Source organism: Denticeps clupeoides, chromosome 2 (assembly GCF_900700375.1).
Source record: "Denticeps clupeoides chromosome 2, fDenClu1.1, whole genome shotgun sequence".
NCBI lineage: Eukaryota > Metazoa > Chordata > Actinopteri > Clupeiformes > Denticipitidae > Denticeps > Denticeps clupeoides.
Genome location: NC_041708.1, coordinates 3,803,432 through 3,826,095, shown reverse-complemented (window position 1 = coordinate 3,826,095; position 22,664 = coordinate 3,803,432). Strand labels below are relative to the sequence as shown.

Here is a 22,664-nt window from a genome sequence, read left to right as displayed (position 1 = left end):
TACTGTGGTTTGTAGCAGTCGCTAAAGCATTTCACTGCATATCATACCATGTATGTATGTGACAAATAAAATTAGAATTTGATTTGATTCAATAAAAGAGAGGAATGAAGTGAAAGGTGAAGAAATATGTCCTCTGTATTTAACCCATCACCCTTGGGTAGCAGTGGGCAGCCATGACAGGCGCCCGGGGAGCAGTGTGTGGGGCCGGTACGTTGCTCAAGGGGACCTCGGTGGCACTTTGGCGGATCTGGAGTCGAACCGTCAACCTTCTGATTACGGGGCCGCTTCCTTAACCGCTAGGCCGCCGCTGCCATTTCATTATACTCTCCTTATGTACACTGTTATGCATAGTTATCATGCATTAGTTAAGTAAAGGTTTTAGTAGTACGCTTCAGGAAAGGTCCTTACGTCTGGGTACCTGGGCTCAGGTACAGATTTCGGGGTCAGATGAGGTAAAGGGGGGCGGGATGTGTAATAGATACGGAGCGAGTTCACAGTCATACAATCCCCCGTGCGGACGGGCGCTTAAAGCCCGTTAATCTACGCGCCGGTGCAGCTCTCGGCTGTCGCCTCCTTACCATCACTCTTGGGCTTCGCATCCAGAATTTCTGATTATTATAACTTTCAAAAACAAACCAAAAAACACAATCTGACAAGCATATTCCCCCACCGCTTTATTTTCATGCAGGGCTCCAGTCGGAGACGTCGCTCTGCAATGAATAAGAGCAACAAAAAAAAAAAACGGGAACAGGCGGGCAGGCTGTTTGTTCAGCGTGGCTGACATAATATGAATTCCACAGTGGGCACGATTACCAAGGAGATAGGGCCGCCTGCGCCGGGATCTTCTGGCCGCCTTCGAAAAACTTCCACTGAATATAATTACGTGCCCCAGCGTGGGGCTTTTTTTTTTTTTTTTTTTTTTGTCCAAGTCAACGCAACAAAAGGCCAATATCATAAGCCTCCCCTCCGTTTTCTTTCTTTCTCTCCTGTTCTTTTTTTTTTTTTTTCAAGAAAGCATTATGCCTCCGACATTGTAATATGCCGTATACGGGCAGGAAATAAAAATTCTGAGCCAGCAGATGCTCCTCTTTCACTTTAAAAACCCCATTAGGACTTCAAAGAACGTTCAAGGTAAATATGGAGCAGGACCTTTTGACGGAATGAATGGTTATGATATTTTTTTTGCGTTTTTTTTCTCCTTCCCTCCAGCCCAGGCGCTAATCAACATTACACACACCCCAGTACCGCGGGGTCCCCATGACAACGGGCAACCAGTGGCGCGCGGATATTTACAAGAAACTCAATATAACTTTGAAGTTGATGCCCCCTGCCTTAGGTGAGCGGCTTGAATTGGCTCGATCGGGCTTGATTTAATTCACATGCACACGCTCAAATGGAATATTAAATCTAGCTTTCACTGTTGCTAATATTATCCCCGAAACAGAGAGCACTGCCAGCGGACTCATGTGAAAAGGTAATCCTGTGGTCCACCGTGATTTCATTACACACTATCAAGGCAATCTAATTAATATATACATATACAAACTCTTGGCTGTACCAAAATTCTTTAATTAATATAATAAATGCACTGACGATAACTGGTTTGTTAGTTAGTCGATTAACATGGTATGTTTAACTTTCATGCATTCATCAACACTTGTATATGGCGCTATATGCCCACCAGTCACTTTACTTTAGGAGCTGGGGTAAAGGAAGCGGACCCGTACCCGGGATGTTGCCGGTTCGAATCCCGAACCGCGAAGGTGCCCTGGGGAGGTCCCCTCCCACACACTGCTCCCCGGGCACCTGTCACGGCTGCCAACTGCTCACCACGGGTGATGGTTAAATGCAGAGGACACTGTGTGCACTGGGTGCTGTGCTGTGTCAGATGTGACAACTAATCACTTACACAAACACATCATTTAACTGAGTCAGAGTCAGATTCATCTTCCAATATTGTTAATTATCACATTTATGTGTTTTTTCACGTACGATGTTATACTTATGACTTTTGAAATGACCATTTTTAATGTCTCGCGGAAAAGAAATGGCGCAATAACAGCTGATGATAATAAAATGGCACCGGCCACCATTCGGGCTATTAATGTTCACACGGGCTTGATTGTTTTCGCCCCCCCGTTAATACCCTCCCCCCCTCCTGCCCTGTCACAACAGTCCGTGTCCCTTTTCGCGGTGTCATGTCGCCGGGAGCTCTAAGCTGAAGCGAAGCCAGCTTGGGGATCCTGACATATTTCAGCATCGTCTTCGCTGCTCTTTTCCGTCTCTTCTTGTAAGAGCTGACATTAGCGGTGGAGGCGGCGTGTTTACCCGGCCTCTATAATTAACCTCTCCCGCTTTCTGCCGCGGCCACCGGGCGTCCCAGGAAAACTCGGGAGCTCCATGGCGACGGGGACACGCCGTGCCAAGTCCCATCCGCACGGAACGTCCGCGGCACTGCTCCGCGTCCCCCCGCGAAGCTGCTGCTTTTAAACGCGCAGAGCCCCGCCCCTCCCCTCCTGGCTCCTCCCCCACTACTCCCACCCGGCCACTCACAGCCCCCTCATCTGCATATGCTTTTGGCCGGAGCTCTGAATCAGCAGTTCCCCGGGTCTGTGGGGGGCGGGGTCGAGTGGAGCGGAGGGCGGTCCCGGCAGGGCTGGCTCGGGCGAAGGCTTCACTTCACACTGGCCTGCCTTTTTTATGATTATGTGTTCAATATTCATATTTTTCCCATTTCAGCATGAAAACAAAGAATACTGTATCACAAATTAATGCTATATTATGCATGGCCAATCAAAAAAGTAATTGGCCTGGGCTGGAGGTTTACATTTTTTTTATTTAATTGTGATGTAGAACACAGAAAAACTACATCATTTTGCATGCAGTTTCACTCTCGGAGATGAAGTCTCAGGTATTTGTTTCTTTAAGATACTGTACCTCACTGACACTATGAGCGTCTGGTCGTGCACCACCCCGCCCCCGGGGGAAAAGCCCTGCACCCCTTCGGACCCTCTCTCTACCTTCTCAAGGTTCCGAAAAAAGAGTAAAAAGAATCTAAATTCGTACATTCAACGCATGAGCGACGGAGCTGCGGTTGTGCTTATCCTGCTATAATAAACCCTTGTGCACTGCGAAGTGGGGACTATGTCACAAGGTCCCGCCGCTGACCTTTCAAACGCGAAAAGTACGGCGTCGCGGAAACATAGCCGTTTGTAGTGTGGAGAAACATGGCCGCTGCTCTGGGAGGGGATTAATAATGAAACAGCACTGTCACCAAATGAAATAATACCGGTTGGAGGTGTGTGTGTGTGTCTGTGTGTCTGTGTGTGGAGACAATGGCACAAGCATATGGACGTTGGCGCTATTTTTAGATAATGGACCATGCACCAGAATGTACTTCCCCGTTCACACTTGCAGAGAGAGAGAGAGAGTGTGCATTGAGAGCGAGCGAGCGAGCGTGCATTGTTGTATTTTTTTTTCCTCCCTCTTTTTTCCTCCTCCACGGTAATCTGTCGGTGTTACTCTGCAACAGGAAAGAGATCCTTTGATCTACGGCCCTCGGCTCTGGGCAGCCCTGCAGTTGCGCTTCCTGTCTGGCAAGTAGCTGAAGTGTGAGCAGGACAGCGTTGGACAGAGAGAGAGAGAGAGAGAGAGAGAAATATCAAAAGCCACTCGGCCGCGACACCGCCTAATTTCAACGCCGCTGGCTTCGCTTAATGCCAGTCTGCGTGGCAATTACTCCTCGCCGAGGCACCCGTGACCTTGCAGATGCCCCGTTTTACACTCGTAACAGCGTGGAGTTTTTTTTGCCCTGGAATTTGGGGGTCTCACAATAACCAGGGAGGTGCAAAGCACCAAGTAATTGTTAAGCCGAACTGGAGGGCTATTAAGACCACAATTGCACAGCTCTTCAAAATGGTAGTCTATTATTTCTGCATGAATGGCATTGTGCTATGTAAACTCTGACTGGGTCTCTCTATCGCTCTCTCTCTCTCTCGTCGAAGCCAAGCCTTTCCTTTCATCCAAATAACAGATATGAGTCGGGTTCAATAAAATAAACAAGCCCCACTTTTTACCGCCGAACAGCGGGGCGACTGTCACGTTGTTCGGAACAAACCCATTTTTTCCCTCCAAGAAAGGAGGAAATAAATAAATAAATAAATGTATAATAAAGCACTCGACATAATGGCAGTTAATTACAGTGAAATGCAACACGGAGCTGATTTGCCCCCCCGGGTCATCGATATGTCGGCGTGGTATGCGAGGCGAGCCGTACTTGTCTGCCATCGCGCCCCCGGTAGTGAGAAATGCGAACGCGTCCGCTGAACCCTGAAATAACGCAGCAGATGTATCAGCAATCATACGGCGTGTCACATAACTTGGGTGGGGGGGTGAGACAGAGGGCTTTGTTCCGTGGGGGGGGGGTGTATAGATCGCCTTTCAGTGCCGGGTCAACACTGCCTGTTTGTTCGGCGGCGATGGGTTTCACTGGCAAATATAATTACACGAAAGTTGAAGGTAACTAAGCTCACTTCAAAAAAATAAATTACCATGCGAAACTTGTTAACAATGGCATAATTAATCACAACACATTTTGATTAAGGCAGTAATGTGTCGCTGTGACTGTCAATGTAATTATTGCTTATATTATAATCAACAGCATGCTTTATTTAATGCGAGAGGGCCAGAAATGTATATGAAATACAGACACCACCTAGTGGCGCTTCATTATATCACACAGAATAAAAACATAATAAAATAAATATTCTGTATTTATCACACAGAATAAATACAGACAAGCCTTCACAACTCCGAGTTGAGGTTTGTATGTTATTCCCTCCTCTATCCGATAATCATTATTCATTTATGACTGCAGAAAACACCCATCAATCCCTTGGCTTAATGTGACTTCTACTGTACATTTGTGTGTGGGGGTGTGTGTGTGTGAAGCAATTATTATTTTTTTTTTAACACTCTGGTGACAGTGCTGGCACGGCGCTCAAAAGCAACAAATTCCCTTTTCCTCATTGAATCATCTGGGTGAAACACTGCAGTGACCTTATGGTCGAGCTGAACGTTCCCGGCGTGACGCGAATAAACTCCGAGGGCGGAGGAGACATCAAACGCCATGCAACACCCCTCAAAGGTAAAATCACCTCTACAACAGAAGCCATGAATCATCCAGCGCCGGCTGCTCCCCCATGCGGCGCCGCCGCCATCCAAAGCTGGCGTTTTTGGAGCATCTACCTCATTAGAACAATACTCATATCAGATCCCTGCAAAAACGCCATTACGGCTTTCAAAATGACTTTTTAACGTTACCGCCCCTGCTGCATCTGTTCTAGTCATGCTATATGGTTTTAACATTGTAAAAATGACACTGCGTCAAAATTATATTGATGATTTCTCATCATGTCAGGAGGTTTTTATCAACAAAACAAACAAACTTTTGAAAGTCTCAGTGATAAATGGGCCGTCCCTCCATATTTCCCACAATGCATTACATTACATTTATGGCATTTACCAGACGCCCTTATCCAGAGCAACTTACAATCAGTAGTTACAGGGACAGTCCCCCCCTGGAGCAACTTAGAGTTAAGTGTCTTGCTCAGGGACACAATGGTAGATTTGAACCTGGGTACCCACTGGGCTACTACCACCCTATATATATATACACTAGATGATGCACACACACATATATATTTATAATGAATTTGATTTTATTACATGCATCATCTAGTATTTTTCCCTTATACATCAGGTTTTGAGAATATAGTATACCTTCATAAGCTAAAACCGCAATATTACATAACAGTGTAAGCTCGTGGCTGAAGATCACTGGAGGTATTGTGCACAATTAAATTAAGATTTTTCTTTGCTTATGCAGAATATGGCAGACGTGTGGCCGTTATTTAAAATGCCGCTCTGTCAGCCGGGGAGGCTGCGTGTCCCCTCTGTTCTCCGCACGCCCGGCTGCCCACGTGACGAGCGTGCGGTCCTCCAGCGAGTGTCGGGGCCACTCATTAACACGCGTCGCGGCCCTCCGCCCGGCTCTCCGAGCGGCACCGCTAATGCCACTCCGACCTCTCGGGCCCCGTGGGTCCTTTGGACGGCCTAGGGTCGCCCCGCGATGCCGGACGGTCGGAACAGCGGCCTCCGCCGGCAAGCTGCTCCGTTAGTGCCGGGAATATCTGAAGGCGTGGCCCACGCCTCTCGCCTGTGTACATAATTCATTGCTTTATTCATGTTTAACAGCGGGACGGCGCCAAAGCCGCGTGCCCTGGAAGTGCAGCGGTCGGACTGGAAGTATAGTCTTTGTGAAAAACGGCCTGTAATGGAGATGCCGGGTGTTTTAACAGATCAGCGTACGTGGCCGTACGTCTATATCAAAATCTATATCTAACATCTACATCTACAAGGTGGGCCATTTATATGGATACACCTTAATAAAATGGGAATGGTTGGTGATATTAACGTCCTGTTTGTGGCACATTAGAATATGTGACGGGGGAAACTTTTCAAGATGTGTGGTGACCATAGTGGCCATTTTGAAGTCGGCCATCTTGGATCCAACTTTTGTTTTTTCAATAGGAAGAGGGTCATGCGACACATCAAATGTATTGGAAATTTCACAAGGAAAACAATGGTGTGCTTAGTTTTAACGTAACTTTATTCTTTCGTGAGTTTCTGACCACTTATAAAATGTGTTCAAGGTGTATCCATATAAATGGCCCACCCTGTATATCTACAGAATAAAGTTTGGAGGGGCGAACGCACACCACCGAAGTGGCTCTGAAAAGCATCTCTGCGTCCCTGTGATGTTTATTGGCCAGTGTTCAGACAAGTGTTTTCAGGGATTAATTTGATATATAAAAAAAAAAAACGCAACGGTCACCCTAAATTCAGTTGGCATTTAAGAGCCTTACGTAACGCAAGCCCCCGGTGCATTTACAGTACGTCTTGCGGGCAGAAATAAACACCACCAGAGCCGGTGGAGGGGGAATGAAAAATGCATTATTTAAATCGATCCGACGGGCCAAAATGACGACTGTGCCGGAGATAATGAGAGCAGCTCGCCGCTTCGGCTGCCTCCATTTTACAGACCTTCAGCGAAACACTCAAAAGACAAAATAAACATGTTTTGCGTCGAAAGGTCTGAAATGGGCGCCTTTTTTTTTCTCCCCCCCAGAACGGAAACATTTAAGGGGACGGCATGCAGTATGAATGTCCATTAATGTCTCCATCAAGCGGCTATTGTTGGTCACGCTAAGCCAAAAATAACAGGGAGCGAGTTGCTTGGAAGTAAATCAATCAGACACACGCCCCACATTGCAACAAGCAACACGGGGCTGATGAGATAATGTTTGAAAGTTTCGCATTCTGCACCAAAGTGCAAATATCGAATTACAATTTCAAATGACTTCACATCGCCCGTGGCAGGTCAGCATAATAACATATTTAAACATGACACGATCTATCAGCGTGCTCCTCATTACCGAGCTCTTGCAAAAAAAAAAAAAAGATTCGTCCGGGGGTGGGGGGGCTGGTTGTTCTAACGCTGGCCAGCTCTCACATTCCTAAACGCCTGCCAGAGAGAGAGATACTCAAACGAGACGGAGCCGTGTGTGTGTGTGTGTGTGTGTGTGTGCGTGCGCGTACGTGCATGTTCAAGCAGGAGAATAATAAATAAATATTGAGCCGCGAAAACAAAGGAGCGAAATCAGTTAACAGGCAGCCATGTTTTGTTCGGCATTCCAGAAAGTGCATCAAAGACTCCTTGCTTTAAAGCCATCATTGGTTATATTCCTCCGCGATTCTCTCAGATCCACGTAGTTCAGCTCATTAAATGTTTAGGTGGGGGGGATTTTACTGACGTCGGCGTGGCAATAAATCACAGCATCGACCAAAAAGAAGCATCTCCTGGAGAAACCAGGCCACGTACACCTGACGTGAAATTGTGTGTGTGTGGGGGGGGGGATTAAATACTATCTTGGGCTGAAAGTGACATTTTACTTCAGACTTGTGTCTCAAGTGGAAATTTTATTACCAGTGGACAGAACCAGAGAGAGAGGGAGAGAGGGAGAGAGAGAGAAACTCCGAGCCCTGAATGGAAGGTTCCATTTTTTTACACCATGAATTATTTATCCCTCCTGTAAGTAGTCTGCTGGGGATACGACAGAACAAAAAAAAAAAAAAATCAATACACTTCAACAGCGGCTTTTTGTTGAGCTGCTTAATAGCAAAGGGCATTCGAGTAGTCCAAATGTTGCCATGCGCGGCTCCTTTTTTCAGGGTGCGAGGCCGAGCGGTTCAGGAAGGGGGCAGTTGTTTGTCGTTGGGGTGGGCAGGGGGGGGGGCTGTTTGAGAGACTTGAGACTTCTCTCCGTCTTCACTGAAGTCTCGTTGCCAATAATGAACGTCCCCAAACCCAGAAAGGGGAGCCAAGAGCGTAATTAGTCCAAATCACAGAGGAGAGAGACACTAAAAATATCGCCCGTGAGCTCAAATGTCACCTCCTGACTGATGATCCATTCCAACGGGCGAACCTGAATTCCAGAACGGTGACATTATTATCCGTGACATTATCTTCAAACGCACGTGTGGGTAAAAAAAGGCGGATTGAGCACAGGTCATCGCCTATTAATTCCTTTGTCCGGATGCAGTGCCGCTATTAGCCTTCAGCGGCCGTATCGTTTCACGTAAAAGCTACGTGTGTTGGGCTGGATGGGCTTCTAATGTAAAAAAATCAATTATCTCACACAAGGCCAACCCAGTCACCGCATCAGAGTGAAAAATATGCCGAAGATCGATTGCAAGTTGGTTTAAATTTTTGGACCAAACACATCTGCACATTTTATAAATACTCATCAATTCAGCTATTCTGAGACGATCTGCTCACACTGTTTTCAAACTGGTGCTAACTGCAGCACTATGTGTTAAGAGTGGGGCTTCTTTGCTGTTTTAAGGCAAGGTTTTACATAACTAGATAAAACATACCACCCATTCTGTAGGAGACAGATCATGATGAGCTGATAGCTCTCTTTACTGATGATTTAAACCCACACCTCTCAATATAACCCATGCACAAACCTAATTAAAGATCTTGTAGATCTTTCCTGTTTTATCTATTTGACCTTATACTAGCGAGCAAGCCCCCACGCTTGCTGAGTAATGCTGCGCTTGAAAATAGGGCCCTTTTGTGTTTCACTTTTTTGTTACCAAGGCCGATTGTATAAATATTGCACCACAGAGGATTATGAACTACCTGCTGGAGGCTTGAGCTAACATGTGCTTCGTGCAGGCATGAAGGATGCATGAGGGTGTCCAGAGGCATCGGAAGTTTAGCCATTGGGACCTTAAAGACTCTGAGAGGAAGAAGGCTGTGGTTCAAGCCCCCCTCTTGCATGAGACATGCATTAAACATCTTAATTTTTTCAGGCCTGGACGTCTGAAGACTAAGACTTCATACCCGATCGCCGCAAGTTGTTCGATGGAGAAATGAATACCTCAGAATGATGGGAGATTTGCAAAACTCCAGCTAGGTATTACAGAATTAATTCTGAACTGATAAAATAACAACCCTGCAGGAATTCTGCAGTGAACCACAAATTATGTGTGTTGGTGTGTGTGTGTGTGAGCAGACACACACACTCACCCCCTTCTTGCACCCCACACTTAACCAGCAAATAATATTTCTCAAGGCTAAACACTGGCATGCGTGGCCTATAATAGCATGCATCTGGAAGGCTTGCATGTTATTCATTAGGAAATAAGGGAATATTGTACCTCACCAGACAATTATGCAAATTCCACTTAAGGGTAAAAACGTTTTCAGGTTTGTTTTTTTTATGAGGTCATTTTTTTTAGGCAAGGGTACCTCAAACAACCGTGCCAGGAATATCACTTAAAAATTAAAACACAAAAAAAAACCAACCTCCTTTTCACTTTCTCCTTGAATTCTTTATATGACATATGGATAAGGCATATGGGCTATTAAAAAATGCATGACCTTTAGTAATTCAATCCAGATTGTGAAATGACTGAGAGAGAAAAAAAAATAACACTGAATAATCAAACATAGAGCGGAAAAAAAAAAAAAAAAACGGAGAAAAAGGAAAAAAAAATCTGTGATCTCATTTTTTTTTTTATTTTGGCTAAAGCAACAGAGACAGATAGACTACAGCCCGAGCCGAACATGTAGGTCTATTTTGGCATAATGCGCATGATTACTCCATATAGCCTGTGTGCCGGGCTAATTGCACGTTGCGCAAGTGGAAAAACAGTAATCATTTTTCTGGCGTTCTGTTTACTTAACCGCGCGTACAATCCTTCTTAAAGCGCACGAGGTGACTGGTGCGGAGGGGAGGGGGCTGCCTGCCTTGGCTTGTCCGTACTTCCATTTGGGCCCCAGAAAATCTGGATGGTATTAATAATAACCTGTGTTAAACTCTTGGTGAAACAAAAACCGCTGGCATTTCATTTAGCGGGACGTGGGAGAAAAAGAAAAACGGCGATTTCGGGGCGACAGAAGTGGCCGCTATAAATAGTGGAGATTGCCGGAATCAAAAAATGCAGCCCGCTCGGTTTACTTAAGCATGCCTGAGGTTCCCTGCTGACTGCCGGAGGAACTGGGTAATAGGTACATTTTTGCCCCCTGCTTCTTGTTCCTTGTTTCACAACACTGCGACGGGTGATAAATCTCTTCCGAGCATCAAATTATTCAAATGCTTCCAAGTGGCCACACGTTCCCGGCCAGAAGGCCTCGCCCACTTCTGTGAAGCCCTCCAACAAGTCGTCGTGACATCAGACTTTGCCTTTAGAATGTGGGGGAAAAGAAAAAGAAATAAAAAAAACCCACCCAGCTTCCCTTTTAATGAATCGCCCAGCCATGCCCGGCGTCCTAGAGGTATTTTATTAAACATACAGTGATACTTTCTCCCCCCGCCATCGCTAAACCATAGACTCCTCCGTTGTGCGGGTGCACGCTGAGAGAACTGCTGAGATATGCAGCATAAACACACACACACACACAGTCAGGCAGGCTTTTTGCTTTTCATGGGAGGAAAGTAAATGACCCATTTTTTATTGCAGTGTATGTGGTAAACATGGTCCGCAGAATAAGTCTGGAAATGGATTTGGAATTCTTGAGCCCCGGCGTCTCCGGCCTCGATCGAGGGGCGGTATAAAAAAAGAGCGAGAGAGCGAGAGAGGAAATCTGAAATCTGTTATTGCTGTAATTTGATTTATTAGAGTGCGAATGATTAACACTCAAGAACAATAGCTGGTGCAGAGGGCTTTCCTGATGCTGCACTAACAATGAGCTCTTTGTCTCGGCCATCTTTCCGGCGCACAACAAGCCATCATTAATTTGTCCCTAGTTGCTATGCAGAAATCATCCTTTAATAACACGCGCGGAATTCCTGTCACAAAGGGCGTCTCTGGGTGGAATACAAAGTGCTTAGTTTGTAAAGAATTATGTGGGGGGGGTTTCATAATCTCCACACACACACCCCTATTTTTATTTGCATATGCTTAAACCCACATATCTTGAGAATAGAGTGCTGAAAGATGCCTTGATGTTGTCCTAACACATACAAAAAAAAAAGCAATTTTGAGTTCATATTGGCGCACTGTATTAATAACATCATAATAATAAGAATAGCAATCACAATTATGATGTTATTGCTGGTTAAACTGTAAGAGATGCTATGGAGACACAAGTATGTGTTTGCTCAAGCACAGCACTGTATGTGCCTGCATAATAACACCAGGTTTCTAATATTAGCTCACTCGCAAGGAAAATGGATCTGGATGGCCATTACAGCACATCAGTGTACAAAAAAAAATCTGCTCAATAACGCGTGGCTTTGTGCGTAACAGCCTCCTCCTCCTGCTCTTGAATGTCCATCATGTCCCCCATCCCATCCGGCCTCCCATAATCTGAATAAGGATCTTCAACATACAACTAAATATATACATCAGTATTACTTAAATAAATCAGATATCAGTTTGATATATGAGCATTTTTCATGTGTCATATATGTCATATTCACTAATTCACACATCAGAATAGTTAAAGAGCTGATAAGATGCATGTTTGTGTTGTAAGTGGGTGTGGTCTTTCGGACATACATAACTGGACTTACTGATGGCAGGGGGTTTTAAAAGTTTTAAAAGGACTGGGCGGGCAGTTCATTCCTCCTGTCCCAGATAACTAACACGTCAGCAGTTACTTCCTGGTGGTCCAATTGATATGACGCCCATTGATACATTAGAAGACAATTAACATGTTATGTATTACTGACAGGTTAGTCAACAGGGGGGAAAATACATATTTTTTTAAACTGTAAAAATATACAGTACAGGCCAAAAGTTTGGACACACCTTCTCATTCAATGTGTTTTCTTTATTTTCATGACCATTTACGTTGGTAGATTCTCACTGAAGGCATCAAAACTATGAATGAACACATGTGGAGTTATGTACTTAACAAAAAAGGAGAAATAACTGAAAACGTGTTTTATATTCTAGTTTCTCCAAAATAGCCGCCCTTTGCTCTGATTACTGCTTTGCACACTCTTGGCATTCTCTCAATGAGCTTCAAGAGGTCGTCACCTTAAATGGTTTTCCAACAGTCTTTAAGGAGTTCCCAGAGGTGTTTAGCACTTGTTGGGGTCCAGCTCACCCCAAACCATCTGAAGAAATGGGTTCAGGTCCAGTGACTGTGGAGGCCAGGTCTCCACCTTTTGTTAAGTACATAACTCCACATTCATAGTTTTGATGCCTTCAGTGAGAATCTACCAACGTAAATGTTCATGAAAATAAAGAAAACACATTGAATGAGAAGGTGTGTCCACACTTTTGGCCTGTACTGTATATCCTCTGGAGTCGGTTTTAACATGTCAGGCACATCTGATATGCCTGAAGCCGAGTAGGGTCACCTGACTGTTCAGGTCATCTTTAGGTTTTTAGGTTTTTCCTTCTCACCCACCGTTGTCAAAAGGCTCAATTTAGCTGACAGATTTTTACTGGGCTGCCTTAAGCATGACACGGAGAAGAAAGAGGGGCTGAAATAACAGGCAGCCAGTAGAGCAAATTCTGGGAACACTTCTGCTATTTCTATTAACTGAGGAGAAAATGTTCACCAGCAACAAATGACTAAAAGTACACGAGTGATAGCAAGGCTAACCAGTCAATTTCCCTTAAATACTATTCCATCACTCGACCCCCTGACTACTTTCACGTTGGCCACCGGCTACAAAAAAAAGCTTAAAAAAGTTAATAGCAGCACTAAACGTGGTATTTTTTTTTCTCCCCCTCACCAAGTAGCTGTCATTCCGGGCACAAAAAGGCTCTGCGAAGTTTCTCATGTGTCGCTGGCAGGATTCAGACTGACCACAATGGGATCTATCCCTGTGTAATAAATTCAGCGTGTCGGGGGCCCTTACATGAACAGTGACTTCATGCGCTGAGATCAAGACTTAATAAATACCACTCGCGGTGTAGCTGCCTCGGAGAAAGTCTGAAGCCATTTTAAAGCTCCGGGACACGAAACAAAGACATTTCGATCTGGGGCATGTAAGCTACTAAAACGTGTTTTAGATTCATTGCCTGAAATTCATTGCCGCTGTCAAAACACGTGGAATATCTGCAAAATGGCTCTCTTTCTCTTTCTCTCTCTGGCAAGTCGTTTGTCGTTAATTCTACCGCGCTGTCCTCTACTGTACATGAAGCGTCTCGACGACAAGAGAACTCAAGAAAGCAAGACGTCTTAATTATAATCCTCGCGTTGTAAAGTGTGGTAGTAGCCTAGCGGGTAAAACACTCGCCTGTGAACCAGAAGACCCAGGTTCAAATCCCACTTACTACCATTGTGTCCCTGAGCAAGACACTTAACCCCAGGGGGGGGGACTGTCCCTGTAACTAATGATTGTAAGTTGTTCTGGATAAGGCTGTCTGATAAATACTGTAAATGTAAATGCCATGTGCCGGTCTCGGTTTAGAAGGGTTTAAAATAATGCCGATGTGGTCCCCGACGATCAGAGCCGCTAACGGGCCAAGGCCTCATCTCGGACACCGTCAAGGCGTCTTCCTGAAGGAGCTACTCTGCGGCTGGAGACGTTCGAGCGCTCTGACCCGACCTCGGTTTAAAAATATCCGTGGCGAGTACGGCTGTCTGAAGAAGCGACCGCTCGGCCACAACAATCTGAGCCAGAGACTTTCCTCATTTCTTCAATTAGTGGCTCACCCATGACACACCTATGAACTGCCCAGGTGTCACTGAGGTGCCACTGAGCTAACACGCTGCTCCCCGGGTGCCTGTCATGGCCGCCCACTGCTCACCAAGGGTGATGGTTAAAAGCAGAGGACACATTTCGTTGTGTGATTATGTCCTCTGCTGCAGCGTTTCACAATTTTTCCTCTTTCTCGTACATGCACACATTCCGTACTGTCGAGGGTGAAAAGCGGCACTTACCAAACTCGTCACAGACGCTTTCGTTCTCAATGAGGGTGGGATGCTCGAAGGTGTCCCTGCAGTAGAGGATCTGGGTGTTGTTGGTGAGCGACGCAATGCCGCCCAGCGCCAGCACCACATGGTCCGTCAGGAGCGAGGTGGGCCGCTCGCGCAGCCGGGCGATGATGGACCGGTAGCGGCAGTACTGTGGGTAGCTCAGAACCAGCACCTTCTTCTCCTCGCCGTCATCGCCTAGGCCCAGAGGGACAAGGAAAATGTTAGCATTTAGCATTACCATCACATTTTATTTGCTTTAGGACGAATGCTAATGCTAGTATACGTAAAGCTAATTACAGATTCCACTCTGGGGTTTGGCCCTGAGAAGCAAAAAAGCATTTAGCATTAGCGATATTTAGCGTTACCATTAATATTACCATCACATTTTATTTGCTTTAGGATGAATGCTAATGCTAGTATACGTAAAGCTAATTACAGATTCCACTCTGGAGTTCGGCCCTGAGAAGCAAAAGAGCATTTAGCATTAGCGATATTTAGCGTTACTATTAATATTACCATCACATTTTATTTGCTTTAGGATGAATGCTAATGCTAGTATACGTAAAGCTAATTACAGATTCCACTCTGGGGTTCGGCCCTGAGAAGCAAAAAAAGCATTTAGCATTAGCGATACTTTCATTAACTTTAGGATGAATGTTAAAAAAGAATGCATATACAATGCAAAAAATAAAAAAAAATCAGTTTTGTGTTCGGGTTTGGCCTGTGAGGAACCAAAAAACGCATTTAACATTGATATTGTTCAGCATTACTATTATTTATTATTTACCATTAATATTACCATTTCCTTTCATTAGGAAATAAGGATAAATAGCAATAATGGATGCATAAATCCAACTGCGTGTTCCCGTTTGGGGTTTTATATTGAAAAGGGCAATTCTTCCAGTCTACCCCAGGATTTAGCAAAACATATCAATAACAAATGATGAACTCTGTTCGGTGTTGAAATATAGATCTGTGAGACCATTTTACTGCAGACAAAAACTGCTGTTTTAACAAGCGTGCTCGCTGTCAGTATTGGCAATATAAAAGAAACCAGGCAGCATGCCATGTCATTCAGAGCGCAGTGAGATCAGAGCGTTATTCCGGGGTTTTTCTGCCTCACAAGTCACTGCGATCCCTTCTGCTGAATCGGAAAAAAAAGAACGATCCCTCTCCCCCCCGACCCCACGACAAATAATCAAACTGAAATATAGGCCCGTTCGGCGATGACTGCCAATGCACGACCTGTACAGCGCCCCGAAGGGGTCCGGCCGCGAGGCGATGGTTGCTGAGACACGGCGGCGGCATAAAAGATCTGGCAGGGAGTCATAAAACACAATCCACTTGACACGGCCGGAGTGAGTTTACATCTGTCTCAGACGTCAAAATCCATCTGCGTCTATTAGACGAAGGCGGCCTGTGTGTTGGCACTTTAAAAAGGCTGACATAACCCACCACACGGCTGGCAGGACTGGAATGTGTGGATGGGAAGAACAGGGTCTTCGGGATCAGTGCTTCCCGAGCCTGATTTTTTTTAATTCTCATACCTTTACCTCTTTAGAGAATATTTAGATTAACTTGTAACCTTCTTATTGTCTAACTTATGTACAGAATCTACAACAAGAGTGAATAAAAAGATTGTATTCATCTTTGGGGGTCCTAATGAACCAGAAGTATTCACTTCATCGATGGTAACTTGAAAGCACGGTGTAAGTCGCTCTGGATAAGGGCGTCTGCCAAATGCCTTAAATGTAAATGTAAATGTAGCAGGAATTTTTCAAATCGGCCCACGGCCCACCATAATTCTGGCAGTTTTCAAATAATCTTCAAATGGCATAATGATGGATGAGTTGTAATGAAAGTCTTGATTTGCTGTGAGCTTATCTTTTTTATTGGATTGAGATATATACAGATATATAGGATTTATTTGGGGGGGGGGGCAGTAAATGCAACAGCTCAGCGATGGGCCTCTGTTTTCTTTTTTCCCTCCACGTGCAATAATGCAACTTCTAACACAATCAATGGAAAGTCTATTTGCTCCGTGAAACCACCGACTCGCTACACTCAATCTTCTTCAATTAGCTCGGTGGAAGTCAGTTTGGGGAGGAGGGAAAAAAACAGAAGGCATGTTTTTTAGGCCACGCTGGCCTTGCGCTAATCTCACAGGGGGATAGCGCATACATTTTTTGCTGATTAGATTTCGCTTCAGGGCAGAGAGGAGGGCACGGAGGAAGCTGCGCAGCAAAGATCCCCAGTTACGCAGTCATTTGCTTAATAAAATCTAACCTTTTTTTTTTTTCCCAAAGAAAGGAATTCTTATCTTTTGCCGTTTAATGGGTAGGGGCTGCACTATCATTAGAGCACATGGAAAATCACATTATGCAATTTTCCTTTAATACCCCTGACAAGCAGCCTTTGTCAAGTGAGTTGGGGCGGAGGGGAGGAAAGGGGGGAGCGAGGCAGGTAGACCGACTGGCTGCAAAATCTACCCTAAAATCAGTTCAACTAAGCCTGGCGTCTTATCAGATCAGGGCCAATGGAGGCTGTTATATTATTATATATTTTTTTTAGTTTTTAACCATGTCAAGTGCTCCACAAAAATATATTTATGTAACACCTCTCAACTCATATCCGGGCCCCAAAGTGGTCCAATTAAAACGAAACGGACAGAGGAGGAACACCTCTGCTGTATTAATAATTCATGTTGTACCGTGGTGGGATGATAGATAGCGTACACAGAATATTTTGAGGATTCGTGCCATCCATCAAGTTCTGATAAGGCTGTAGAATATGGGGAGGAAAAAAAAAACCCTAATTGAGTTACTAGTTTTGAAAGCGAGCTGTCGTGCATTACACTTTGCATCACAAAGTGATGTTACATACCTGCCCAAAAAACAGATAATGTAGGGCTTTTGTGGCAAGGATGGAAATCTCAACATTTCATTATCTTTTTATAATGTCTCCAAAGCAAGAATGCAGACACATCAAAAAGGCCCTTTGATTACATTTCAGAAAAAGACGAAAAAAGCTAAAAAAAAATAAAATAGAACACGAGACATTGTTTCATATCAGGCATCTTTTTTTATGATGCCAGACGGTCGACTAAGCTTAACAATGAATAAAAAGCCTGCCTGTGTTCTTGCTAATGTACATTACGCATTATCTTGAAAGTCTCTGCAAATGGCTCACAAATTCCTCCGAAAGAGCAAACACATTCCGACACGGCTCCGCCCGCGAGAGGAGCCATTACCCAATATATTCTGCTGTCAGTGAGTCAGCCTCGACAAACAGTGTGTTTAATAGCTACCTGTCTGTTTAAAATGTGCTGGGGAGAAACATCAAACCCACTGTCAGTGTGGAAAAATGTCGATGGGAAATAGCGAACAGCAGCTGCACTTCATCATTTCAAAATTTCGATATCGGGTTGCAGCATAGCGCAACGTCGACATGAAACACACCAAAAGCTCGCTTTTAAATGATTCATAAATACAGTCTCAGGTTATGTGAGGCTATCGGAACTGTCCTCGCCCAGCACTACGTCTGAGTACCTGCTATGAGATGTATTGCATTAGGCCTAGGTGGCATCTCTGAGGAGCATGAACGCTCTCCACGTCTTATGGGGTTCCTCCAAAGTCTAGCACGTTCTTTGAGCTGGTGGTGTTAAAGTGGACCTGGACCTTTCACCTCGCAATACACTGGTGTCCTGTCCAGGGGTAGTTCCTGGATGGCTGGATGGATAACAGGTTTAGGATTGATGAATTTTTCATGACGATGATTTTAAACCGCTGCATATAAATAGACAAACTCTATGTTGCAAACATGATGTCATATAATGAATCACCAACAGATGTATTCTGGGTAAAAGTTTGTCAGCTGATCAAGGTAATAATAATAAAAAAAAACTAGAGTACATGACATGGATGGTCAACTTGATAAAAAATAGTCAGTAAATATCACACATTTCATTAAATAGTCAGCTCATTTTAAAACACTTACGCATGTATACCACCATTTCGTGACATCCCAAATGATCCCAAATCCCTGGGTGATTAGCATATTACTTACTCATCTGTTATTATACCAATGAAAAAGTCCTATTTGTCATATAATTAAACAGCCTTGTTATGGCAGGAGAGATTTAATGTTGCTATCAGAGATAAATTTGCATATTCTTATATTAACTATGTTAAATACTGCAATGCACATGAAACACCACACATTACACGGATGCATTTAAAAGGCCGCGTGTCACAAATGGCAACTGAATGTAAGTGTGATTTTGCTTTATTACTATTCTTTAAAAGCGCAATGCCAGGTAACAGCAGCTGCAGAGTTCAAGACGAGACAAGAAAAAGAAACAGTGCCGAGTGGCGCTGCAATCTCGCCGGCGCGATTTCTGCGGGGAGCTCTTAGGTGTGCAAAGCTGTCAGAACAACGCACTCAAAGCAATATCGATCTCAGATAAGATACGACGGCAAATATTTGACGGGGGGGAGGAGAGAAGAAAAAAAAGTGTTTTATATGCGGTGAGGAAGGCAGCGTTTCATAATTATTTATGGGCAGTTTGCAGTAATGTTCATCTAACTGAGCCATTTTAATAGAGTGAAACAGCCTGTAAAGTCAGTCAGTGAAAAGAATGCTTTCTCCAAATGAAATAAATTATACGCCAGCCTGGGGAGCGCAGGACGGTGGTCACTGAACTTATTCCTTGCAGCAGAAATGAAACAAGGCCGAAATATGTACACACATATACGCGCAGTAAAATCTCCGAACTTAAATACCTCACCCTTTTCATATTCAAATGACTCTAATAAGCTGCTGACGATGCTTCAGAGAACCATGCAATCTTAAAGAGTCCTCAAGAATGTTCCTGCGCAATTCAGATCCCTTCATTGAGAGTCATTATGACTCCAACAAACCTTTCTTTCACTGAATGAATGGAGTCCCCTTAAGCATATCATATTTTCACAAGAAAAAAAAAAAAAAAACCCAGAGGAAACCTTCTGTTGGAACCGTGTGCCTGCAAAAATACAGTCCGTGTTTGTTCCTCGGGCTGAATTTCCGAAATCCTCTGGCCCGCTTGTTAAATTTGTGCGATTGCTCGCCGGACGCCAAGAGAAACACTCAAACATCTACGCTTAATATATCACAATTCGACGAACATAGATCGGGCCGGTCCTGCGTGTTCTCTCTCCCCAACACCTCCAAAACTTTGACCCATGCTTCATTCACGCAAAAAAAAAAAAAAGGCCCAAATTGCCTCGAGGCACATTTTCCAGCGTACGCCGCGGTGTCAACTTAAAACAGCCACTTGATTTATGTTGCCTCGCAATATTTTATTATGTTGGACATTCCATCCTCTAAGCTCCTAGCTTTATTTTATTCTTTTTTCTCTCTCATGTGGCTCCCTAGCAACAGGCCAAGGCTCCGGTTCTCTAAAGAGGGCACCATGCCAGTTTCAAACGTCCGTATTATTGATTGTGCGACTGCGAAACGTTGCATTTAATGACTTCTGAAATGCGCGGCTGTATAATAACAAAAGGAAAAAAAATAGTTTTGTTGTCTCAAGAGATGACCAGTTCGAAATAATTTTCAATTTGTGCGATTAAAGGGAAAGCATGCGGATGAATCCGGAATCTGTGCATAATCATTAATGGCTGTCGGCGTGAGAAGGAAACGCCACGATGGCCATACGTTTGCATCCCAGCTACCAGCGGAGCTCGAATTATGAATAGTGCATGAAACAGATGAAAATCTATCTTTCATGAAGCAGAAAGGGCCCGTTTGAGCTGGCCCACAGTTGTTTGTAGGGTATGAAGGGGGACTTGGCGGGGACAATACTATGTATTTTTGATCACCCATAAACAGTAGCCATTGGGCGATCCACGACGTAAATTATTTAAGCATCATCGTCATCCCCCTCTTCGTCTGCTTTCTCCGAGCTGCTTCAGAGGCTCTTTCCCATGATCCTTCGAAATACAAAATGTGCCAATCTGCGGCGTGACAAGAGGAGGCTTAAAATAAACGCTGGTTAGGGCGCAGCTTACTGTATCACTCGATGACGGCGGGGAAAAAAGTAAGCAGCAGTCGGAAAATGCATCCAAATTGGGGTCAAGTCAGAAATGTACAGAGTTCCCTCTATACATTTACATTAAACCCCAGCGAAATCCAACGTTTACCCAAAGCATCCGTGCGCCGCATAAAACCCCCGGGAGCAATGTTTCATGGCGGAACTTCGGTTAATCCTCAATTGAAATATGCACCAAGCCGCGCGCAGGTGTCTCAGGCGAGCGGCGTGGACGCCGCAGCGATTAAGCCGCGCTTGTTTGCCTAAATGGAAATTATATTCAAACAGGGCCGGGTCGTGAACAATGGCCGCCTCTCGTTTTTAGCACACGAGTGGGAGGAACGATCGCAATTTCCACAGTGCAGGAAGAATGGCGGGCAAATAATAGCATTACTCAATGAAACCAATTAAAGAGCATTTAGAAACGTGACACAGGGGAGAGATTAGATGTCGGCAGGGATAAGGAGACTTGCGCGCCGTCAATGCGCCATTGTGCCGACTGCTTCATCTGCAGTCGCGGTTGGGAGCGAAATCGTTCACAATTCGGAGACGGAGAGAAAGAAAAGGGCCATTCCAGGAACGCGGGCACGCGAAACACCTTCCCGATCCTTCACGCCCTCTCACGAGAATCAGAATAAGAAGAGCGGCGAGCTAATGAGTGGCACATTGCCCGTATCTGGTTTAGTGAGACGACCCAATGAGATTAGACGTGCAGAAAATTAACGACACGGGAGGCGCACCGCTCTCTGATGCGGGAGGGGCACTGAAGGAACGCGCCGATCCTTCCCCACTTAAAATCGCTCAGCATATGGCCGCGGCTGCCGGCGTGTACCCTCGCGCATAAAGGCCTGCACGAATGTGGATCCCTAATGGCTCCTATTGACCAAGAATGAAGGCCCCATGGGGTGGAGGGGGTTAGCGGGGGTCACTGTGACAACTGTTCATCGGAGACGGGTCACGGGGGTAGGGGAGGGGCGACGGTCGGGATTCAGGGGCGGGGGGGTTGAGAGAGAGAGACGTTTGCAGCTGACTTGATATTTAATGGCCATTTGCAGGCACTAAATCCACATTCGGGTCAATGGTGAGAACCAGGCCGCGGCCGGGGCCAATTCGATTGTCGCGTAGTTAATGTGTGCCAGGTCTGCAACGCAAGTGTGCAAATTACAGGGCATTTCATATTTAAGGAGGTGTCGGACTGGTGATAATAGCAGATCAGTCATCGTGCCTGGATAGGGCCTGGCACCGCGTGCAACATAAAGACACTTTGTGCCCTTTTTCTTTTTTTTTTTTTTCCGTCACAACGCACAACGAGCGCTCTTAGGTTCACGTGAACAATGGCGGCCTGCATTCCTGCAGGGAGGGGGTGGAGGGCAACTCATAAAAGAGCGCCGCGTACTGTACCATTAGTATTTAATTAAATTTCCACTTTAAGCGGCATCCCTAAAAGAAAAAAAAAAAAACAAGGGAACGATTTAAGCAAAGAAGTAACAGAGACAGAAACGAATACATTACTTCAATGTTTTGGGGGCTTTTTTTTTTGTTTCTGGCCCTCAGGGGACTTGTTTTATGTTATAGGAGAAGTAACATTAATAACTTCACTGTTGTTTCAGACTTAGTAATGGACGCACAAGAGAACCATTCATTTCCTCAAAGGTCAGCCCTCGGAGACGTGCACATTGTTTGACTGTCTGCTGGCCCGGCTATCATCTCAGAGCACGCGCTGCCGGGAACGGCGGAGCGCCGAGCGGAGCAGCGAAAAAACAAGACGCCTTTCCCACTTAAAAAAGGGACTCGGTGATGCCAGCCCCCCCGCCCCCTCCGCCTTCCAGAATGCATCCCGCCGTTATTAGGCGGGCAGGAAAGTTTTTTTTTCCGGGCCAACTCACAGATTTAGCGGCGCTGGCAGCTGTCCATGCTTTAGTCATAAGGGGAATATTGATATGAGCAGATCAGTGAGCTATAATGGATACTAAGCCCTGTAAAACGTCCAAACGGGTCTGCCAATAATCAAAACACGATGAGTATTTATTAAAAAAAAAAAAGAGAGAGAGAGAGAGAGGCCCGTCTAAAATACCTCTGAGCGAG

At 45.0% G+C, this 22,664-nt stretch overlaps 1 protein-coding gene across 2 annotated transcripts in view; it reads right to left on the bottom strand.

The window, feature by feature from the left end:
- Window positions 1–22,664, bottom strand: part of arid5b (AT-rich interaction domain 5B) — a 63,302-nt gene that overhangs the window by 27,503 nt on the left and 13,135 nt on the right. For both annotated transcript variants that reach the window (XM_028961713.1, XM_028961705.1), the window contains exon 4: window positions 14,477–14,707. In XM_028961713.1, coding sequence (XP_028817546.1) covers window positions 14,477–14,707 — 231 coding nt within the window. The remainder of the gene's footprint in view (window positions 1–14,476; window positions 14,708–22,664) is intronic.